A 25,528-nucleotide genomic window follows, 5' to 3' on the forward strand; every position below is an offset into this window, starting at 1 on the left:
TTTTAGCTTTATAATTAACAGTAGGTGGATTCTTTATTTGAATATGTTTTGATCTAAATTATTGGTGCTAGAGGCCAAATTAAACATCTATTGTTTGCTACAGTGATAATAACCCAATGACGTGTCTTTATTTATTTATTTATTTATTTTTATGGTTAAATAGAGATTCCGGTGTGAACTTATGATCACACACCACATAACAGTAATTAGTAATATTATGTATATTATCAAGACCTTAATAAGACTATTATCGTGGGCACAACACATTTATTGAAGTACTACTACTCAAACCACTTACTTTCTACCAAATTTCATATAAAGTGATACGAGAATTTCTTCCACCAAATTACACCCCACAATAGTAATAAAGTGTGTTTTTAGTGCTTTGTTTGTTAAAGGTTTTGTGTTACATTGATTGTATTGGACTGTACCCATAAAATGATAATCTCATCTAACTAAATAAGATCTCAATTATTAGCTAAGAAATTCTACAACTAACACCATGGCTTGTCTAATCTGTTACTAATACTAGGACCACAATTATTTATACAATTTTTGTCACAACTCAATACGTAGCTAGATGTAAGTGATGAAAATGTTAACTCACATAAAGACATTATTTTTTCTCCATCACTCATGATTCACTACATGGCAGTGGTAAAGTTTATGATCACACTAAGCATTTTTGGTTACCCATCTCAAAAGTCACTTGTTTCAGCGAAGACTTTTGCGCGTGTAGAGAATAGTTTATAACTGTGGCATAGTGGGCTACCATCTTAATTACAAGGCACTTTATTTCAACAAATTAAGACTTTTGCTCTCTTTCCTCCAAAATAAAAAATAAAAAAAATAAATAAAAAATTTGCTCTTGGTGTACATCAATCAAATAGGAAAATGGTTGGATGTGCCACCATGAGGGTTGGTCTGTCTGTCATTACATTGTGACAAAATCCCTTTTGTATTAGGTTGTATTAGCTTTTTTTTTTTTTTTTTTTTTTTTTTTTTTTTTTTTTTTGGACAGCGGCGGCTCTGACTAGCATGTGACAACTAAGACAGAGTAACCGGGTAGATAACCAGTTATCAAATTTTTCATCCTTCTACATCAGGTAGGTGCAGACATTTTTTAATTCTGAGATAAGAACAAGCATTTTACTTCTTCTGAGCTTGCCAAATTTGACTCTCAAACACCATCTGATTTCATATTTTTTGGAACTCATTCTTTTTTCTTCGTATGCAGTTTGGTGGTAGCATTCAATGGCTTGCCTACCCTCTTTATTTTTCTTGTCTGTTATCTTAATTAGTAGAAGCTCTCGATATAAAGGCATGCTATTGCCTTTTTTTTTTTTTTTTATCCCTTCTGTTTTGGGTTGTTGTGGTTTTTTTGTTCTTTTTGCGGCGGCGGCTCTAAACTAGCATGTGACAATTCAAGTACGGCTGCTAACAATTCAGGTAGATGACTCATTACCAAATTTTCCATCCTTCCAACCATTGATTGGCGGATGCAGACATTTTTGAATTTTGAAATAAGAACAAACCTTTTTATTCTTTTGAACTTGCCAAATTTTACTCTCAAACACTATTTGTTTTCACATTTTTTGTAATCTACAGTCTCTGTAACCCATAGTTTGGATGATTTTGTTATGAATGTTTTTCATATTTGAGGTTGAAATTCTTGAAGTTTTTTGGAGGCTTTAGGGCCTGATTCTGCTTGTGGTGTCTTCCAAAATATCTTGGTGTCTAGAAACGCCTTAAGAAGACTTCTATTTATATGAGTTTGGGGATGGGTGAGTGACAAGTGGCGGAGTCTAATTGGTGATACATATGACAGCCTAATTAGAGGAGCTTTAAGACTTTTTGAATATTTTTTATGCTTTTATTTCAATACCACTTGGCAAATCTTTGTTGATTTCTGAATGTCGATAGTGGAAACTTGTAGCAATACGTGACGCTTTGTAATTGGCCGTACTTTATGAACTTGGTAGTATGATGTGTCAACTTGTGATAGGTTGGAAATTTTCTCTCTCTATAGACATATTATGGCACAAGTGACCCATATCAATTGTAGGTCAATATACTTGTAGAACAAGCATATTAACCTTAGATTAGTCTATGATTAGTCTAGAATTAGTCAAGTATTCTCTAGTATATAAACCTTACATTAAGTTCATTGTAACACAAGTGTGCGTAGTATATTTTGTAGCCGTTAAGGGCTTTCTTATTGTGGACGTAGGCCGTTAAGCTAAACTACTAAACTTTTGTATGTACTCTTTCTTTCATGTTTCCACTCATCATTCAATCACTATACATAATCGCACAACAACTTTCTCAGATATCAAGAAAATCATGCAGGTAGGCCTTTGCTGTTTGAGCTACATTTTCACGACTCTTCAGAAAATTCAGACACCTCGCATTCATAATTGACAAGGGAAGAACGGACTGCACGTACATTTTCACGTAGACACCATTACATGCTGGGGTAGATCCAAAGTTAGATGCGTGTTCTTGGTATAGATCACTATATGTTGGAGTTGATCCTAATTATAACAACTTTTTTTGCTAAAGAAACAAAATTAATAATAACATATATGAGGAAAACGACATAACTGAGAAAATAGATATCCAGTACCTTCCAAAAATCCACCTCAAAGCCATCCGGAAAAAGAAAAATTTTGACTTCTATTAAAAATTTGGGACCTATGAGAAAAGGAGGAGACATCACATTGGGTCATAATGAACCAAAATATGGTGATCTAATAGTCGCCAAAGTTAAAAAATTACTGTATTTTTCAATATCGATCCTCTGTTCTAATTTTTTTTTTTTTTTCATTTTTTTATATTTTTCAAATGTAAAATTCACTTTCAAATTCCAATTCTATTCATGATTATTATTCACTATATATTCAATTTCTTATATGTTTGATTCTTATTTAATGTTCATGCAATTATGTATTATTTAGTTGAGAGAATTAAAGTTAATGATCTCCCATTGTTTTTTAATTTGTAAAGTTGTGATTTACAATGTTTTTGTTAGCTTTTATTTCGTGTAAAATTTTATTATATTTTTATTCAATCATTTTCCTGTATTTTTGTGAAATTTAATGTAAGGGTTAAGTGTGAGAATTTGGTGAAGAAATACTCAAGAAAATGAAGTGACTGGCTCCGGAGTGGACACCCGTAAAAGGCCACGTGAGAAGCACATGCTAGAAGCAAAAAGGACTTGTGCCAAGTTGCATTTTGTGAGTCACTTCGCAACTCAAGCCTAGTCATGAGTGACCTGCGAAACTCTCTGCCTGGAGCTTTTTGAAATGTGTTTTTCTCATTCTTTTACCAACACTATATAAGCCCTCATTACCCATGAAATCGTAAGGAGTCTTTTCAAGAAAATTTTAAAAGAGAAACCCTAGCAATACACTTAAGAGTTAGAGATTGTCAACCCACAATTACCTACACAAATTCTCTTAGTTTTCCTCTACTCCTACCTCTTTAATTACAAATCCTTTAGACGTTCTTAGCCCAAACACTTACCTCACCCAATCAAAGAGTTGAGAGAAGTTTTGGTGCATATAGGAAGTACTGGAAGGAGTCATTGATTGAAGGATGCAATTTGAAGCTAATTGTAGGATCCAGATACCTAGTGAAGACATAGCTTGATGAAGCTTGTTAGTAGCTGGAACTTGGAGAGTTTAAGTACATTGGATAGATTAGGCCTGAAGGGTCTTTCTGATATTCGTGTACTCCAACTTTATTCACTAGTGGATCATTTCGACTTGGAGGATCTTAGAGAGATTTTTCGCCGAGTTCTTCGGTTTCCTCTTCGATAACACATCTTGGTGTTATCTTGTGTTTGCATCTCTCATCTCTTACTCTTTTAGCTTTACTTTAATTGTTTATTGTATATGCTTATGCCTTAAAGAGTTGTTCTGATTAATTATACCTTGATTACTCTTTTTTTTCACTTAGTTGAGTAGGTTAAAAGCAATTAAGCTGTAGTTTAAAATTGGAGTTCTAAACAAGCTATAATGTTTTCACACTATTTGATATTTCAATTAATATTAGAGCGGGTATACTTGTCGAATTTAATTATCCTTTTGTAATCCTAAACCCCATTTGAGATGGATAGATCTCAATCCCTCAACGCTCCTCCCCTTTTTTATGGGAGTATGTAATTACTCGTTTTGGAAAGTACACATGCGTGCTTTCCTATATGCCATTGATGAGATTGTTTGGGACTCTGCTAAGAATGGTTAGCTGAGACCGGCAATACCCAAGCATCGAGTGGGATAAGGTCGTTACTGTTTTGGCAAATGCCAATAGCAAAGCTATTAATGCAATTTTCTATGGTGTTTCAACTGACAAATTCCATAGGATCTCTCATGTGAAGATAGCCCAAGAAGCGTGGAAAATTCTTGAGATCACCTATGAGGGAACGAAGAAGGTCAAGGGCACCAAATTGCAAATACTCACTACCCAATTTGAGGAAGTGAAGATGAGTGAAGATGAGTCATTTGACTTATTCTATGGTAGGCTTAATGAGATTGTCATTCCCAAGCTTAATGTAAAAAAAAAGATAGAAGACAACAAGGTTGTAAGAAAGGTCCTAAGGCCTTTGCCTGAAAGCTTCCAAGCCAAAGTCACCACTATTGAGGAGAGCAAAGACTTGGATGAGATTAAGATTTAAGACCTTGTTGGTTCTCTTCAAACCTATGAGCTTGGCTTACCTTATCACAAGTCTAGCAAATCTCTTGCTCTCAAAACTATAAATGAGAGAGCCGATGAATCCTCAGATGAGGATGATGTAGAGAAAGAGGTGGCTTACCTTGCAAAGAACTTCCGTAAATTTTTGAAGATCAAGAATAATGGGAAGTCGTTTGGCAAAGGAAAATTTTCATCCTTCAAGAATTACAAGAGAGTTCTCAAGAAGAAGGACGCTAACAAGTCATCCCCATTTCAAGGAATTGTTTGCTATGAATGCAATGGTAAGGTACTAACAACCACCCTTAGAGATTCTGAGAGCTCAAGTATAGATTTGGAGGATAGCTGCGATGGAGATGGAAATTATTTTGCCTTTATTGCAATTACCTCCATGGACTCGGTGAGCACACCTATGTTGAAGAAGATGAAGCTATGAATGATGAGGAAGAATTCCTTGTTAAAGGTGGTAAGAAGCTTCAAGTCATGTATGATGCATTACTTGAAGATTGTGGCAAGTAAGTCAAAGTAGAAAAGAGTGCAGTCAAGAAGATGAAGAGAATCAAAGAAGATCATAAAGCCACTCTTGCACAACTTATAGATGCCAAATGTGAAGTCAAGAATTTGAAAGAGGAGCTGCTGAATGCTTATTCAAAGATTGAGTTTCTTGATCTTGAGGTGATTCAAGAAAATCCAAAAGTAGAGTGCATCACAACCAAGAAGCTTGCCAACGTAATCTCATCTCAAAAGGCCTTTTCAGACAAAGCCAGAGATGAAGTTTGTATTAGCAAAGGTTGTGAAGAAGCCCATGGTTGAGACTCCTATCGTTGAGAAGAAGGCCAATGTGGCAAATTCTAAGGCAAAAGGAAAGTCATTGCCCAAGAATCAAAAGGGATCTCAAGTGAAGCATTTTTGCTATCATTGTGGCATTCATGGGCAAACAAGACCAAATTACTTTAGGCTTCATGCTCTCAAAAGAACCGATCTTCAACGTGCTCAAGAAAATGAAAGAGGAATGCCAAGAGGAAAGCAAGCTAAGGAAGACAATGATGGACAACTCATTGGAGATGTTGTGGAAATGCTTAATAACATCGCATCATGCCTTGCTGACTTTACCCCAAGATTTGAGCATTATGTTGCACGTACCCCTTCTTCTAAGGATCTCACCCAAAACACCCGTGTGGTGTGGATGAAAAAGGGTACTCATGCATGATTCTTCTACCATGTCTATGCATTAATACTTCCAATATTTTAGGGACATAGTTTTATGCATCATAGCATGTATTCTTCTTGCTATCATGCACCTCTCTAGCATGTTTCTTTTTATTGTTTTGTTTTCAAAAGCTTGTTTGTTTTTTATCTTACTTTATTGCTTTTATTTTGTGTGTGTAAAAAATCCACATGTGGAGTTTGGCCTAGTACATTTATACTAATAGTGTAGTGTATTCATGAACTTAGCCAGTTTGTAAGCACATATTGAATGTGAGTGAATTCTAGAAATATATGTTTGATAGATCTTCAAGCTTATTATGAATGTCTAACCAATAGTCTTGATTGATCTTGATACATGTGTAGACTTGCTCTTATATATCTCCTCACATTTAATTTTTCTTTAAAAAAGCTCTTCAAACGTCAATCTATAAAAAGAGAAAGAGTTAAAATGCCTTGCTTTGAGAACTAGTTAGACAAGGAAAATGTGGAGCAAATGTATTAAAAATGTATGATGCCAAAAGCCAAAGGCTTATCCTTCAAAGAAATATAAAAAATTCATGGAATTGATGATCAAAAAATATGAAAAATGGAAGCCAAATGAAAATCTTTCAATCAACTAAACACTTTGATGATGAGTCATATATGTTCATTTCTATAAATGAGATAGGTCTCTTGACTTTGTATTATTTGTGTATGAGTTGGTTAAATTGATCATTGAAGTTTTGTTCTAGACTATAGACTAACTCATACTTGATACTCATACACAACACACAAGTCTAATGTTCAATAGATATCTATTTCATTTGTGTGGTTGTACGTTTTTAAATGTAATGTGTATGCTCAATTGCTTAACCCAAAAATATTTTTGAGTGTTTTATTTGTTTTTGGAAGTGATTTTTGTCACTTTAGTTTTAACAGATTTTCTTAAAATACCAAATATTTTGTGTTGAAAAATTTCTATTTGACAGTTTCGCAACTCACTTCGCAAGTGGATGCACTCCCATCCAAGTCGCAAAGTGATATGAGGAAATTTTCAATTTCTTCAAAAATTTAGGTAGAGAGTTTCGCGACTCATCTGCAAGTTCTTTAAAATTTAATAATAGTCCACCAACCTGTTAAGCCCATTAAGTGATTAGGGTTTCAAATTTATTTCACATAATATTTGAAGGTGCTCTTATAAAATCTAAAAGATACTGTGCCTTCTCCTTTCAAAGTCACTACTTGAAATCATTCTTATACTATTAGCAAATCCACGATAGAAGAGTCTATAGAGTCGAAGCTACACATGGTCGTGTTAGTAAGCTCTACTTAAGGTAGCTTTAGATTTAGAGTTTAAATCTATTGTAATCTTCCACTCTATCATAGTGGATTTGATTATCTTAGGATTTTATCTTAAAATGGTTGGTTTCATTGGTTTTTCTAGGTTATCATATTGCTCTTTTCCTCACTTTTCCGCACCAAGTAATATGTTTACACGTGTTTAACCTAGATCTCATAATTAACTTTAGTAAATACTTGGCTAATTTATTAAGTTAAACTAATCTGTTTTTTAAGGGGTCTAAACAAATGAACTTGGATTGTTAGGGTTTCGTTCACTAAACCTCTAGACCATATAAAAGTTTTATTTTAAAGTCATCATAGACACAAAGACTCAATTTAGAGAACATATACACTCTGTGAGAAGCTAATGTGTTCTTGTGTACCTTAGGGTTTTGTAACTAAGTGCCTCCAGATCTTCAACATGCTTTGAAGTGAAGAACTTTGCATCCAACAACAATTAATTAGATGTTGGAAAGTTTGAAATGTACTTGGATATGAGCATAGAGGAAGAAGTCTCTACAAGATCAAGTCCAATTGTGGATTGGAGTGAAGATTTAACAGTAGGTTGGTATTTTAGGATAGTCCAGGGTAGTGGCAAGATTTCTTATATTTGTAACCACTTGATTCTTGATTAATGAATTCTTGGGAGTGGTCACTTGAAGTTTTTGCCTTGCAAGAGGTTTTCCTCATTCATCAACAAATCACTGTGTCAATTTAATTTCCACTACGATTTGTTCATGCCTCTATGATTTGCATGTAATTTGACCTAATTAATCAACTTGGGTAATTGAATTAATTAACTGAAGTCAATCTATAACCCAACAAATCTGATAGGAGCCTTGAACGATTGAAAGCATGACTAAGTGCTGAAGGCTTTAACTAGCGTGAAGATGTTGACTATGAAAAAACCTTTCAACCCTTCACTATTGTAAGAGAGGATTGAGAGAATTGTGGGAGAAATGGATTTATCTTGTTTTAGAGAGAAAATGTAGAAGAGTAAAGTATTGTAAAAGATACAAAGCCTACCAATTGATATTGAAAGAAGGATAAATTTTGGCTCCAAGCATGTTTGGGACCTTAGGCTTCAACCTAAAATAAGAAGATGATATGAGTCCTTGTCATTTGAAATGCATATGATTCAGTTGATCACTTGACATGTATACATATCATCTTATTATTGTGCATTGAAGCCTGAGGCTCCAAATACATTCAGAGCTAAACTTTATTCTTGAAAGTTTTTTTTTTTTTTTTAAAGAAGAAATATCCAATTGATTTATGCAAAATGTACTATATAAGACACATAACCATCAAAAGCTTTTGTTTTTTGTCTCACTTAATAAATAAACAAATAAACTAACTTTTAGTTTTTTCTTTAATTTTAAAAAATAGTTTTTACTTTTTCTCACACATTTAGCATAAAATCTTTTAGCAACTACATCTTTGAAAGACATTATAAAAATAAATTACTGAAAATTATAAGATACCCAAATGCTATATTAACTTATTAGTTTGTACTTTCTAATTGTTTGTGAGAATAAACCCAAATAATCAAATATTTTATAATAGTTATTTATTTAATTTTAATATTTTCTTCCTTTATATTTAACATTAACTGAGTTTATAAATGGATTTTTGAACTTTTTGTATATTACCTTAATAAATTTATTTTAGTTTTGATGCATTGACTAATTTATTTGTATTTAAATTAATTATAACAGTAAATACATTTTGGCCTTTAGTTGAATCTCAAATTGTTCTTAAATCTTAGTAATTTTAATAGAAACGTGTAATGTTCAAAGTAACCCCTCTTTCCTCAACTCTCCAGTTATCAAAAAAATCAAAACTATGGTAGAGGCTATATCGTCATTTACCGTCATTTGGGTGATATTATCCTAAGTTACTAGAATCTCCCATTATCAAAAGATCTTGAAGAAAGAAGCACAAATCATCAGTTCAGCTACAAGTTCAAGGCGGTGCACGTGCTACACACGTGTAATTAAGTCCTTATTGGTTAGATAAGAGTTTTCTTTTGCTTGCTCGGCAGCGTATAATATTTTACACAACATTTATCACAATTTTGTTATTTGACGAGTAATAAGTGGTGAAAATAAAAAGTAAGTCCATATCTGCCTTACTTACCATTTACTTCATGATAAGTTGTAATAAAAATTATATAAATCCTATTTATCTAGTATTTATAAGATGACCAAGTTTTAGTTCTTTAGTTTTTCACATAAACATCACTACATATAATCTATTCTCTCTCACGTCAGTTCATCTTGCTCGGACTACTTTGTAGTAGTTTCGTTTGTATTACCTTTCCTCAATCTCATCAGTTTCCATCAAAATGGATCCTGCAAAAACAGAACGGCCTGAGCCAACCGTCTGCCACCTGGTGGCTATGCCGTATCCCGGTCGCAGCCACATCAACGCTATGATGAATTTGTGCAAGCTTCTGGCTTCAAAAACCGCCGATATTCTCATCAGCTTCGTCGTCACCGAAGAGTGGCTCGGATTCATCAGCTCAGAGCCAAAGCCACCGGCTCAGATACGCTTCGCCACAGTACCCAATTGCATACCTTCCGAGGTGGGTCGTGGGAAAGATTTTCCGGGCTTTCTGAAAGCCGTGAATACGAAGATGGAAGTTTACTTTGAGGAGCTCCTGGACCGGCTTCAGCCGCCGGTGAAAGCCATCGTGGCTGATACTTATGTGTATTGGGCTATCGGCTTGGGGAACCGAAGGAATATTCCGGTGGCCTCACTTTTTCCTATGCCGGCGATGGTGTTCTCAGTGTTGCATCATTTTGAACTGCTCGTGCAGAACCAGCACTTTCCGGTTGATTTGTCTGGTGAGTCAAAACCATATCGTTAGGTTATCTATATTATCTTATAGAGCAAGTCTTATATACAGTACTTAGGTGTAGTTCTTTAGATTATGTTCTTAAGATTCTATCATGTGAATTTTTTCTCATAGAATGAAAATGTATATTTTAATTAAGTAGCTACATGACTCAATTTTAAAAAGAGAACCTAAAAAACAGCACCTAAAGTACTACACTAATTAAGTTTTGTCTATCTTATATTATAGTATATCATAAGACTTGGTTTTCATAATTTATTCCTTAAAATGCGTAAACTAAACAATAAGGTTTTGTTTAATTGAAAAGATGAAATGGTAGGAGAATAGAAAGTTGTAAAAGAATGGAAAAAATTTTAATCTCCTTCTTTTTTGTTTGGTTGGAAGTAGAAGAGTGGAATGATGGAAAAAGTATATTTGTTTAAATTTATTTATATACCCTTGTTAAAAAATGATGCCCAATTAAAACCAAAAAAGTGACAAACAACCAAAAAAAAAAAAAAAAAAAACAATCACCTAAATTTATTAAAAAATAAAAGTCATGTAAAAAAAATCACATCTAAAAAAAAAAAAAAAGCAAAGTAAAAAAAATAATTGGAATATGGGCAACATACACTAGATGGCTGCCCAGTGTAAGGAAAAAAAAAAAAAAAGAGGCAACATAGTAGAAGGAAAAATAAAAAAAAGTGAAGAGCAATGTAGAAGCTCATATGCAAGTGCATATGAGCATTTTCGTCTATTAAGCAACTCTATTTTCACCATTTAGTTTTCTCTCCATTTTGGGGAGAAAGCATTTTGGTGAGTCCGATAAGAAAACACTTGGATCCCATCATTTATTTTCCTTTCTCTCCACCCATCCAAATACACTCTAAAAAAGTTTTCCTTTCCATTTTCTTTTTAAAAATTTTCTTCCACCTTATTTCACCTCCAAACAAACACATCCTAGACGTACATAAAATAATTTTGGACTCACGTGCTCTGCTGGGATTTTGGGAATGATGCATAAGAAAACTTAGAAAAGACTTTTTATAGAAAAGAAAAAAAAAAGTAAATAATATTGTTTGATTTTTTTTAATATTTAATAAAAATAATACCTAATTATCTCTAAAATGATCTATTAATAAATACTTTAAAGACACTTCTTAATTGGACCCAATAATAAACTAGGAAAGACTTGTTAAAGGTATGTTTTAGCCAAAAATTCAATTTACATTTGATGATTTTATTTAAAATAATTTTAGTTCTAAAATTTTGTTGGTTATTTTAGTCTGATAATTTTATCAAAAAAATGATTTTAATCCTCTAAATTTGAAAGTGATGATTTTAATCCGATAACTTTGTCCAAAAATTATCTTATTTAGTAATAATTTAATGTTGTTAGACTAAAGCGACAAACTTCAAATTAAATGATTAAAATGATTTTTAGACAAAGTTACTGAGCTAAAATAGCTAACTTCAAACTTAAAGAAATAAAATAATTCTTAGGTAGAGTTAGTAGGTGTAAATTGCATTATTATTTTAACATAATTACATTTTAAAAAAATTGACTATGGATATCTATTAGTTCATATGTGTGTGTATATATATATATATATATATATTTTAATAAAATTTTAACTTATGGCGTCCATTCCTAATGATAGCTTCTTATCATCAGAAAAATGTACCAATCAGTTCTTGGTTTAGGTGAAGATTAAATTTCAGATCTTTTATTCAATCTCAGAAACTTTACTAGTTGAACTAATTGAAACCTACTATGTATATCTATATTTCAAAATAACTAACTATTTTTTTTTTTTTTAAGAATGTGAACCAGCTATTAATTGGTTGAAGTAATGACTTAATGGTTGCACCAAATCATTATATCATATTAATAAACATCAGTAATTAACACTAAATTTTTTTTATTCCATATTCAATACAATTTTGATAATTAGGACCATTGTGTACTTTAACGTTATATATATATATATATATATATATATTTTTTTTTTTTTGAGAAAGTTAACGTTATATATTAAATATTTACTTTATAGACAAAATTTGATTCCAAACATGTTCACAGTTTTGGGCTCTAATTAACCATAGAAAAATGATATGTCTCATCATAAACATAACTAAGACTAATTTCTTTTTATTATTCTTTGAAACCAAACATTTTCCTTTTCTATAATGCAAAAATTATATATATATATATATATATATATATTCTTGAATTGACTAACAAAATTTAATTGACTTAGGTAAGTATAGGACCAAACAGTGAAAGTCGTATTCTCGTATAAATAAGGCGGTTGCTAATTAAAATATTAGATGGGATTTATTTTTTTTTGGCTGAATAGTTGGGAAAAAGTTGTTACTCTTACACACACTTGTTTATATAAGGTGGTCATCAAATCAAAGTCAACCACTATGGTACATGACCCACAAACTGCATTTTTTCCCCATCAAAGTTTTGTATAGTTGCAATGTTAGATATTCCACATCACGGGAAGTGATTATCAAAAAAATATCTTCAACTGCGTTAAAAGATTGGCCCAAAAAATGCTACTAAAGAAGCTTAAGGCGTATTTGGTAGAGGAGTTTAAATAATGTTATTTGAATGTTTTTTATATATGTATGGATGAAAAAATATGTAAAAATGTGTGTAAATATATTTAAAATACTTAGCCCAAACAGGCCCTTAAGCGTCGGATTATATCCCTCTTTTCTTTTGGCTTCATGTTCTCTGTTTTTTTGAACAAGAGGTTTCTAGTATTTAGGCTTCTCACTTACATTACTTTCCATATATGTTTTATTAAGAACGGGGTGATGAGCTTGTGGACTACATCCCTGGAGTTTCTACTATCCGTATTGCTGATCTTCCCAACTTTACATATGGAGATGGTCGACTAGTCTTGCCTGGAGTCCTGGAAGGTATTACAAACGTGTCCAAGAAAGCGCAGTATCTTCTATTCACCACCTTTCACGAACTTGAAGCTGCAGCCATTGACGCTATAAAAGCCAACTTACCTATCCCTGTCTACCCTATTGGTCCTGTCATACCTTACCTAGAACTTGAAGAAAAGAAAGCTTCTATAACTAATTCTAACAATGGTGTCAACTATCTCCAGTGGCTTGATTCTCAACCTCCATGTTCGGTGTTGTACATCTCAATGGGAAGTTTCCTTTCCGTTTCAAACACCCAAATGGATGAAATTATTGGTGGTATAACGGACAGTGGTGTTCGGTGCTTGTGGGTGTCACGTGGGGAAACTGGTCAATTCAAAAATTATAATGGTGATATGAGCCTAGTGGTGCCTTGGTGTGACCAATTGAAGGTGTTGTGCCACTCTTCAATAGGAGCGTTTTGGACACATTGTGGCTGGAATTCCACTCTTGAGGCTGTTTTTGCTGGTGTACCAATGCTTACTTTTCCTATATATGGGGATCAAGTCCCAATCAGTAAACACATCGTGGAGGATTGGAAGATTGGGTGGAAGGTTAAGAAAGATGTTGGAGTTGTGACTAGAGGTGAAATTTCAGAGCTTGTGAAAAGGTTTATGGATAACAAAAGCGATGAGATGATTGCGATGAGGCAAAGAGCAAAAGAACTTCAGAAGTCAAGTCGACGAGCAATTGCAAAAGGTGGGTCATCTGATGCAAATCTTGATGCTTTTATTAGAAATATTTCAGTAGGCCACGGTCATTAAGCAAATTCTATTGTATTGTGTTCATTAATCAGTTGATTTGTAGGAGTTGAATGTAATTTCATTTAAGATCGTGCAGTTTCAGACACTTTATTGTTCAACAATTTCCTAAAAATAAAACTGAAGCTTTCACCCAAGATGCGTCAGAAATTATAAAGGGGAAAGATTCTAACCAACTCTATCTTTCTCTCACTTACAAAAAGGACTCCCATTGTCCAACAGAATGAGGCTGAGAGTTCAAATGTCTCTTTTTACAACAGAAAATTTCCAATCAAATATATTATTACAAATTAAAGTTAGGAAATATCATCCATGATGATTTGTTGATGAGGTTGCCTGCCAATGAGGTTTGCTATTTGGTTCTACCTATGGCAACAAGCTCAATTTTGCATCTCCTTCAAAGATCACCCTAGAGAAGCCCATCTTAATACCATTATCTATAGCAAAAAGTCTTGCCATTGCCACTGCCAAGACTGAATTATCTTTGTATGTGATTTGTGTCCAAATATGGGAGGCATTGTCATCTGCTTTTCTACAGACTGTAGCCAAAGCTACGTAGGATTCTTTAACTGTTGCATCGAAGTTGACTTTAATCTGTCTAGGAGGGGATGGATTCCAGCATACATGGTTGTTTCCATAGTGACTTCAAAAACTTTATTAGTTTCCCTTACCAAAACAGTTGGGTCAACTCCCATGTTGTTATGAAACACTTTGTTTCTATGTTGCCTTTATTTATTAGAATCTGAGTTGCCAAATTTGATCACAACCTATTACAGCAAACAAAATAAACTCATGCTCCTCCTCTACTCTAGCACCTAGACACCTACATAGATTAAGCATCACATGAACCCAATTTGATATACAGTTGATAGTTAGCCTATTGTTGATGCCCACTATTGCAAATATTCTACAAGGAACATGCTACGCTTGGATTATATTTTGAACAAGCGTCACATGCCCACCTTGATATACAAGGAACCAAAGACGAAGCTAGAACTTGAAGTTAGAGAGAGCAATTTTGCTATTAGTTGCGTGTGGTGGCTCAAGCTTCCAACTCACTTGCTTAATAGCTATTGAGGTTTTTTTTTTTTTTTTTTTTTAATTGTTTTTTATGTGTGCATCCAGGTATGGACAAAATTATTTTGTTTAAAATTTTTTAAAGGATCAAGTTGTTTGTTTTAAGTAAAATTGGATGATGGAGTTTAACTGTTTTTTACTTTATTATTGGTAATTTTTGTTGTTGTATTGTTTTGGGCTTGTTTATTTTGCTTTATATTTTAGATATGGCCTTTAAAAAAAGAAAAATGCTAGAATTACAAACTTCTTTTTACAAATTATTAATGTAGTGAGTGGTTATTAATAAATAAAAATACGATGTAAGTAATTGGTTTAGATGCAAACTAATAAAAGTTTCTATTACAACAGTTTGTAAAAATGTTATAGAAAATTTTGTGATTAGAGTGATACTCTTAAAAGAATTAATGATAATATTAAAAGGAGGTAAAATGTGATTTTATAAAATAAAATTATTAAAATTAGTGATTCTCTATATTAATTTTATATATATATATATATATATATATATATTAGTGGGGCCACTGCCCCATGTCCACGTCTTCCTCCGTCTCTGCAAGGAACATTCTACAGTTGATAGTTAGCTCCTCCTCTACTCTAGCCCCTAGATACCTACATGGATTAAGCACCACAAAGATGCTTCATGATTTAATATATTATTAGCATGTCTGTTGATTGTCCTATGTCATTATTGGTAGCCGACATACTTTTGGCAATTCAACGGATATTTTTTAGTCGATGTCTTCACGTCACCTCAACACTATTTGGTTCAATCGGATCACCTGTCAATATGAATTGTTACATTTGTACTGGCTCAGCCAACAACTTAGTATTTCTTGGCGAAAATTAATAATGGCCCAAGTGCAGATTCGGGTTCTGGTGCGGGTATGATGCGGAAACACAGTGATTATATTTTGAAAAAATAGGATATGAATGCAGAGGAATAATAATAATAATAATAATAATAGAAGCCAAATGGGCGGACAACCAAAAAATAAAAATAAAAAAAGAAATGAAGGAAGCCCAGGAAGGGACGAAACGCAGAGAAAAAGAAGAGATTGAGAGGAGTGATCGAGTGAGAGGCTTAATGTTGTGGATCAATGAGACGAAGGAGAGATACAGAGAGAGTTGTGAGAAGCCGTGGGTTAGAGACTCAGAGAGGAGAAGGAGAGATTAAGAGAGCGCTCTGAGATTTTGGGGTTTCAGGCCATATATCAAGCAGTATCGGGCCATATTTGGCCGTGTATCAGGCTGTATCAGGCCATATCGCGAAGCGTCTTGGGATATTGGGCCGCGTAGAAAAAAAATTGTTACAGACGCTCATGCAGCCACATCCAGGCTACATGCCACGTCCTAACGTCCAACACGAGAGTAGTGACCAAAATGCCGAACCCGTGCTTCCCAGGTCTTGATTAGCTAAATTGGTCAAAAACCCCATAGTGAAGAAGAAAAAAGAACAGAGAGAGAGAACAGGTTGATTTTGTGTTTGTTTTTTCTTTTTTAGCTAACATGGCATTTTTAATATCAATATTTTTTTTTTTCTAATTTAACTAGTATATTTTGTAATGTTTCAATCCATACATATTATGATACATTCTAATAGAAATTCATCATATATTAAAAAAGACTTGTCATCTAAATATCGACATAAATAAATTAGTTATGGAAATTAGTTATTTTGTAAATACCAACTAGAGAGATTGGTCGCTTCTCTCAAAGCAACTCTCCACATTTCCACCTTCTTTATGTTCTCTTAAAGTGTTTTTTTGGGTTCAACAAAAGTTTTTGTTGTTGTTCTTATTTACTTGTTTATTTATTTATATTATTGTTCTTATTTCCTTGTTCATATATTTATATTGTTGTTCCTATTTATTTGTTAAACTATTTATTTTGTTGCTTTTATTTATCATGTTGTTTTATTTACTTGTTCATCTTTATATATTGCTCATCCCTCCCATTTATTTATTGCACTCTATATTGTTTAATTTATTGCTCTATATGTGTGTGTTGTGCTATATTATTGTGTTCTCCCCTCTTCCTCTCAACACCTAAAAATATTTTCTACCTATTTTTCCTAAATGGGTTCTAAACCTTGTTTTAAGCATAACATGGGTATGTTGCCTAGAGAATGGTGATGGCCTGTACTTCCATTTATTTTATTGGTAAAGAATCCATAAGGCTTTGACAAGTTTTGAACTTATTTAGGAGAAATCCCTAAAAAATAAAATTTTCAATAAACATTTACTTTACTTGTCTTGCCTTTAAATTTCTTTAAATTCTAAGCAATTTCCTTTTATTGTCTTTAAATTTCTTTAAATTCCAAGCAAATTATTTTTATGTCTTGTGTTTAAGTTTCTTTATTTTTAAAAGAGTTTACTTTCTTGCTTTTTAATTAATTACTAGCACCTTTACTTATTCTTGTTGCTCTCTATTCTTTCTCATGTGTAATGTTGCCACAAAATAAAAGCTTGGGTAAAAAAAAAAAAGCTCTAAAAATGATTTTTTTTCTTTAAAAAAAAAAAAGTTTTCAAAAGGTCCTCTCTATTAAGAACCTTAAAAAGCTTTCAAAGAGTTTTCTTTTTAAAAAAAAATTAAAAACATTTTTCTTTCTTTCCAAAAATGATTTTCTTTTACGACGTTTAACCCCTTTTTAATTTTAATTTTAAAAAATAAAAATAAAAATAAAAACTTTGAATAAGCAAAGTTTTGAAAAGGGAATAATTTTCCTACACCATGTTTTCTTCAAGAATAATAAAAACCAAGAGATTTTCGGATCCAACCTTTTCTCTCTAAAAATAAAACCCATGGAAATCATGGGATTTTTTTTTTAAATCAAGAATAATCATGGTTTTTTTAAAAAAAAACAAAAAACGTTTTCAATAAAACCGTTTTTATTAAAATCATGGGATTTTTAAATCAAAACCCTTTTTCTTTAAAAGAAAAACCCTTGAAACTTTTTTAACTAACCATTTCCTCCAATGTTCTTTTTTTTCTTTTTCTTTTTTTTCTTTTTGGAATTGGTGTTCTTATACACAAAAAAAAATTCAAAAAAAAATCTTTTTTCTTAAAAATTTTATCAACAAAATAAAAATCATGGAATTTTTAAATCTAAACCCTTTTCTTTAATGGAAAAACCCATGAAACATTTTTTTTTTTTTAAATTCAATCTTTTCCCCAAAATTCTTTTTCTTTCAAAATAGGTATTTTTGCAAAAAGATTTTCAAAACTAAATCTTTTTTTTTTATACAAAAGCCATGGGAATTTTCGGATCCCCCTCCTTTAAAAATAAATAAATAAAAACCCAAGGAAACCCTATTCCAAAATATTTTATACAAAATCTTTTTCTCTAAATCAATTCTATTCCAAAATCCTTTTTAAATAGTTGTTGGTTTCAATAAAAAATTTTAAAACCCAAAATTTGCATATTTCAAAAGAAAACCTTTTGTCATCTCTTTTAAGAATTGATAAAAACCATGGTTTCCAATTGAAACATGGATACCCTTTTCTCAGAATCAAAAGGTTTTTAAACTCTTTTTACTTTATCTACAAAAAAAGGAAGAAAAACCTTGGTTACCAACAAACCTTGGAATCTCTTTTCTTGAAAAAAAATGAAAAAAAATTTTCTCACCAAAAAAAAAAAAAAAAAAAAATTTTTCCAACCTCTTTTCTCTAAAGCCAACTGTTTTTTTTTTTTTTTTAATGGCGTCCTTTCTATGAAAAAAATATTTTAAGTATTTTACAAAGAAAATGGGCAAACTTTTTTTTTTTCAAATAACTCTCTTTTTTTTTTTCAATCAATCTCTTCGTCAAAATAATTTTTGCATTTCTTTTTAGGTAAGTTTTTAAACTTTTCATCTTTACATCCAAGCATTGTTGTTTTAAATCTTTTCTTTCTTAGAATTGCATCTTTTAGAGATTTGTACCTATGGTTCAATTTCATTAAACCAATAGGCACCAACCAAGCGTACATGATTCCTTCCTTTTTATTGGCACTAATGTTTCTTCCAATTGTGTTTTGTGCATGATAAATGAGAAAAAATGTAGTGGATGACAACAATGTGTTATTCTTCCTATTTTGTCTCTTTTGTTTTTACATTGTAAATAGTCACGTTGTAAATAGTCATGCTAAATATATGGTATATAAGTACCTACATGTTAAATATATAGTATATAAATATTCACATAACATCGTATATATTATTTCTTGTAACGTGGTAAAATACTTCTCACATGCTCTGTGTGTGTGCGCGCGTGTGTGTGTGTGTGCGCATGCGCGTGTGTGTGTAAACAAATTGCCAAGTATCTTAGTTCTTCACTAAAAAAGATAAAGTTAGAATTAAATTAAAATGGAGTACTATCCTTTGGATAGGTGGTGTGGGGTGCCTAATACCTTCCTCACATGTAACCGAACTTCCGAATCCAAATTTTTTGGTTCAAGACTTTTAGTTTACCTTAATTAATAAACCCTTAAAATTGATTTGGTTAATTAGGTAACTTAAAAAGAATTAGATAAATAGATGACCAATTACACTCAATACAAAACCAATGGTTAGTAGCGAATCCTAAAATAAAAATAAGAAAAAGGGACTCACACACACACACCTCACCCTAATGACACATGTACACAAAGAGTCAAGTTGCCAAGGACCCAATGTGCAATAAACCAAAAAATAGAAGCCCTCTCACAAAGGCCATTCTATTTAAGAAATTGTTTAGGCATCCACAAGGCCAAATTATTAACTAGGTCTATTGTGAAAATCTTATGTTAATCAAACAAACATCAATATCATGCATAGCGGAAAATAAATATAAAACAAGATATAATGACCTAGGAAACCAATAAAACCAAACAAGTTTCATAGGAAAAACCTAAGGGGACTAATCCCAAGATGAACAAATCCACTATCAGGTAAATATTTACAATCAAAATAACCTTATTTATTGAAAATCTAACTACAATTACCAAATTGAGCTCTAAATCCCTCAAACATCTCTAATAGAAATCTGCTGCTACGTAAATCTCTAGTCCATGACTTCAAAATCCCATAAAAGATTTAGATATCTAGCACCTTTAATAACTAGTATGAGGCAACAACTTCTACATTACTAAATCTTAAGTGTCTTCAAAGAATATTATCAATAGAAGATATGAGAGTTTTAGATACAGAAACTCTAGTTTCACTTGTTTTTGCTTACATTTAAAACCCTAATTAAATTCAACAAATAGTGTTCTTTTATCTAATCTTACATTCCGATTATATCAAAAATAGATATCATAACCTTAAAAATTAATGATAAAAATAATTTAGTATGAAAGTTAATAAGAAATAGGCTTGGGAAATGAGTATTAGTTTGACACCCAAAGCTTTGAAATGAGTACTAGTTTGACTTCTTTTGGAAATAAAATATAATGAAAAGATATGCGTTTTAAAGTACAAAAATTCTTCAAAGCCATCTTCTTACAAATTTTTCCAAATATTTTCTTATCGTCTTTTTTAATTTATGATATCAGTGTATGATATAATTGGGACCACATTAGATAAGAAAAACAATTTCTAATGGTTACATTTAGGGTTTTAAGAAGTAGGGGAAAATCATAGATATTTTTTTCCTCTAAATAGACTTTTGGCCAAAGAAAGGACAGGAATTTGGAGAGAGGAGAATACTTTCAAATGATTTTTTTTTTTAACAATTTTGTGATTTCCCTTTAGTATATTAGCGAATTTTTTGAAGTTGTAATTTGTGTTGTGGTTTCTAGAGTTCTCAAGAAAAAATTTCTCTTTTAATTTACTTAATTTATTGTCATGTTGTAATTATATTAGTGCTTGATAAGAAAAATTCAAATTCAAATTCTATTAATGATTATTATTCACTATATAATTCAATTTCTTACATGTTTGGTATTAGGTCTTATTTAATGTTCATGCAATTATGTATAATTTAGCTTAGAGTTAATGATTTCCCCTTGTTTTAAATTGTGCCTTTTGTATGTTTCAAATTATTCAATGCGTGTCTTCCATGCATGCATATTTCAAATTAAAAATAGCACACTGTAGATTTTCGGTTCATAGGGTTTTTGGAATTCTGTCTGAATATATGCGTATGCATGTGTGTATAGTGCTTAAATATATAGCATGGATAGTTGTATTCACATCTGCTTTGAATCTAAGCGCCACTTTCTTAGTTGTGTGCACTCGGGTCTCAATTTTTCATTGGGGCAAATCAAAACTTGAAAATAATTGAACTTGAATAAACTTCGGACTTCCCCACAATTATTTCATTCAACAAATACATTTTTTAAATAGGACACTCTAGATACCAACACTCCTTATAATATATAAACAACTTAAAGATCAATACTTCTTGAAAATATGTTACACACCAAACACAATAACAACTTTTGCTAACTAATAACTCAGCTTGTTATTTAATTTAAATAACCTAAATAATCAAAGTACAATTAACCACCTTATCACTTTATCTTCAAACATCCCCCACATAATATATTTGCTGCCCTATCTTCAATGTGTGTCATTAAGAAGATGTGTTAAAAGGAGTTGCTATTAGGTACAAATCATTTCTTCTCCTTCAGAATAATCCAAATTAAAAGTCTCAGACATGTCAAGTTCTTTTGGTTTGATCTCATTAGGGAGTTTCCAATTAAAGTGATATAACAACTAAGAAAGAACAAGTACAATACTTGCAAGAGCGCAAATGATATGCCTGGACATATCCTCCTACCACGTCCAAATGGAATGAATTCAAAGTTGGACCATTTAAAATCAATAAGAGAACCTTGGAACCTTTCTGGGAGAAAGCAATCAGCATCAATCCAATATTCAATATCTCTCCTTATGGCCCATGCATTAATGATTACTTTGGTGTTATTTGGTATCTCATACCCTTTAATTTCACATTTTTTAAATTTTATTGTGTAGATAGAGGATATTCCACCACCTTTACTTCCTGTTATCCAAGCTGATATTGCTGAGTTTTCATAATAAAACACATTACGTACTTACATTCCCCCTCAAAAAAATAAATAAATAAAAGAAAAAGAGGGTGCAATCACAAAGTTTCTTTTACTACTAATTTCAAGTAATCTAGCTTTTGAATGTTTTCCTCATCAAAACTTCTCCACCCTTCAAGGATTTGTCGCACTTCAGCCTATGCCTTCTTCATTATTCTTGGGTTTTTCAATAATTCTGACATTGCCCATTCGATTGTAGTTGTTGTAGTCCCAGTTCCTGCAACGAAGACCTCCTAAAAATTATGTGTTAAATTACAATCACGTTGTGTGTTTACATGAATTTTCCTTTAAAATTCCTAATACTGTGTGACTTTGATGTTGATTATTGTTACATGTACATGTAATTTATGTCAAGAGAAAAATTGTTTGTGCCAATACACAATCATGTCTATTTGGCTTACAACTTAAAAGGTCTACCACTCAAAAAATATAGTGTGGCGAAATACATGAAAACATGTACCTCTAATCCTTCACCACTTTTGTTTATGGAGTAAATAATCCTTGTGAAAATATTTGTATAAAGCCAATTGAACAGAGACACCCCTGGTGTAGGAAAACCGCACCAATGAAGGCTGGAGAACTTACCTCTAGTTATTATAATCAGAGCCAGCAAAGGGATAACTGATCCCTATGGTGCGGTAACAAATTTATAACTGAACCATGAATACCTTATAGCCTATTTGGATGGAGGGCCGGGAGTAGTAAGTTAAATTACCATATTTGGATGTTTTTTTAAGAGAGAAGTGGGAGATTTGAAAGGGTTTTAACTACTTCTAAACCATCATTTTTAATTCCTTCAAATTGAAGAGATTTGGAGGGATAGTAGAGCATAGAAATGCTTGAAGAGCATAGAAATGGAGGGAGAGTCGAACCCGGACTCAAACATTATGACATGTCTGTTTTCTTCTCAAAAAAAAAAATTAACAAAATTATAAATTACGAAAAAGCTAATTATTCTCATCTTCTTTAATTCTAAAAATATATAAATAAGGTGGAGGATAATCATTCTCATTTACTCTCCTCTCCACTACTCACCTCTACTCTTTTCTCCCTCCAAACTTCCAAACATAGCATTAGCATGAAGATGCTTAGTTACTAATAGAGAAGAAAAAAAATAATAATAAAGCAACAAAAGAAAAGCTGGATAAATTGCTTGATTTAACTTATTATTATTATTATTATTACCAGAGTGATTGCTTTGATGTGGTTGTTTGTGATATTTAATTCAAGCTCGCTCGTTTCCTGAAGGTTCAGAAGCACATCAATCATATCATCATGATCGCTTTCTTCACATTTTCTGGCTGAGGTGGAATTTCTTTTCTTCTTATGATCGTTGATTATATCATTGAGAATGTTGTCTCTGTTTCTGTTCATTTTCAACATGTGCGCTTGGTTCTTGTAAGAAAACTAAGGAACTTTAGTGAAGGGTACAAATCAGGCACATCATATCCTCCACTACAATTAAACATTTCCTGGATTAGTGTTATGAGTTCTTTTTCATATTTAATTGCAATATATTTCAACATCACATTAACTCTTGTAAATCTTAATCTCCAGAGGAAAGAAAAAATTATTTTATAAAAAGTTCTTATCAGATATATCTCTTGCAATATATATTACAAAAGAGATATCTTATGAGACCATCTTATGAGATATCTTCTCAAGAAGAGGACATGTGACATGAGGATCAATTAAATTGTGAAGTGTGCAAGTATGAGGTGTCATCTACCCAATAATTTGCATTGTAAAGGTTGGTGTAAGGATTTATTTTTATAATTATTATCATTAATACTATTTGTAAGTCAAGGAAGCACTGAAATCATGTCTCATATCTCCAAGTAATGATTTTAGGTGGAATCATGATTTCAAGTGCTAATTTCATTGGAGCCACGATTTCCACTATCCTTTAAATCATAAATAATTCCCAACTAGGGACAAATTATTAATAGTTCAATATTCTTACCCGAAGTCTCATCTATGAGAGAGAGAGAGAGAGAGAGAGTGAGAGATATCAAACATATTTATTTATAATCTTAGAGTATCAAATAAGAGTTCAATTTTTTTTTTTTTTTTTCAATTGTTGCATCTATGTGGGATGAGGTATTTAAACCTTAGACGTCTTTATCAGATATACCAAGAAATGTCAACTCTTTATCAGATATACCAAGAAATGTCAACTGAGCTACAAAACTCTTGTCATTCAAAACCTTGGTTTTTTTTTTTTTTTTTTTAATATTGACTAGTGGAATTTATTAAATAAAATAGACCATTTACCTTATAGAAACTGTTCCAAAAGTACAAGCTGGAATATAAGAAGTGCTACGTCCACAACATTTTCACAAAAAATCATAAATGATTAGTTGTTATTGATTCAAATTTAAATCTAACACTAAGGTTACTTTTTTGCCTCAACAATAACAACCAGTAATAATCTGCTACTTAAGATTTATTATAAAATTATTGTAAAAATATTGTGGATATATCATTTCTCTTCTAAAAATTTACCTAAAAGCCATTATAGCCAACCAAGGGAAAGTGTAGATTTTGAAGAAAGGCCAGGGAGCAAAGCTCGTAGTGGAGCCAAGGAACCTAAGGGCTAGGGCACATTGAGAGTTTATTTCTCAAGGGAGAAAGCATTTCCAAAAATTCAGCTTCTAAATATTTCTCTATTCCACTCTTAATTTGATTGTACTTATTTGTCTAATATTCAATAATTTGTTAAATTACTACATTTATTATGATTTAATGAAACTGCCACTGCAACTCACAATATCATTAAATTGTGTATTGTAAAACTGATTCCATCTCACGGTTAAGCCATTTTCAACAAACAACAAATTTTCCTATGCTCCTTATGGATTATTAGGACATCGAAGCCATTTGAAAAATTATCAATAACAATGATAAAATAAAGGAGTAAGTCAAAATACTTGTGGACTGAACTGTATATCATGTACCCCAAGATGCGCATTAAGACTTTTCAAAAGAGGTAGCTATAACCAAACATGTTAAAGGAAGAAAAAAGAAAAAAGGAAAAAAAAAAGTAATGCGAAATTAAAATATTAAACTCTAATGATAAATGTCTTCTCAATAGCTTCTAAATTAAGAATAATTCTTAAGTACTTTTGGAGTACTTCCCTACTCTCGCATTCATCATGAGTCTCATTAATTTAATGGTGAGATCCACCGTGAATATGAGAGGAGGGACCAACACATCACCGCACTCCCGAAATACCCAATAATTTTCCATAAACTCAATCAACTAATTAAGAGATGGTAGCACAGGTGGAATTTGAGTAACCTGATATTTTGTGAGGCATGTGGATAACCTAAGCAGATATGAGTTTGGGGAATTCAAAACAGATTCAGATTTTGGGTTTTTTTAAATTAAAATCAGATTTACATGAATTAATGTATAATTTTTCTATGAAGATGCCCAGTCATATTTATAATTGCAAGGTTCTAGTGGGTCTTGCAATCATGTCTTACCTCCTTATCAGCTCAACTTTGCCTTGTTTTAGAGTGGGGCAAAAGCCCCAGTCCCGTTTACAGAATCAGGGAGACAGGACGGAAGCCATGTCATAATTGACACGAGAACTACAGTGTTTACAATGCCAAAGATCAAGAACAATTATACTATCAAACTAAAATACTATA

The 25,528-nt window shown here is 32.0% G+C and overlaps 1 protein-coding gene across 1 annotated transcript; it reads left to right on the forward strand.

Annotated features, from left to right (window-relative positions):
• The first annotated feature begins 9,481 nt into the window (after window positions 1-9,481).
• On the forward strand, window positions 9,482-13,785 carry LOC115987134 (UDP-glycosyltransferase 87A1-like). Its single transcript, XM_031110607.1, has 2 exons — window positions 9,482-10,070; window positions 12,881-13,785. The coding sequence occupies exons 1-2, from the start codon at window positions 9,569-9,571 to the stop codon at window positions 13,768-13,770; spliced, it is 1,392 nt and encodes a 463-aa protein (XP_030966467.1). The 5' UTR covers window positions 9,482-9,568; the 3' UTR covers window positions 13,771-13,785.
• The last annotated feature ends 11,743 nt before the right edge of the window (window positions 13,786-25,528 follow it).

Source organism: Quercus lobata, chromosome 4, assembly GCF_001633185.2.
Source record: "Quercus lobata isolate SW786 chromosome 4, ValleyOak3.0 Primary Assembly, whole genome shotgun sequence".
NCBI lineage: Eukaryota > Viridiplantae > Streptophyta > Magnoliopsida > Fagales > Fagaceae > Quercus > Quercus lobata.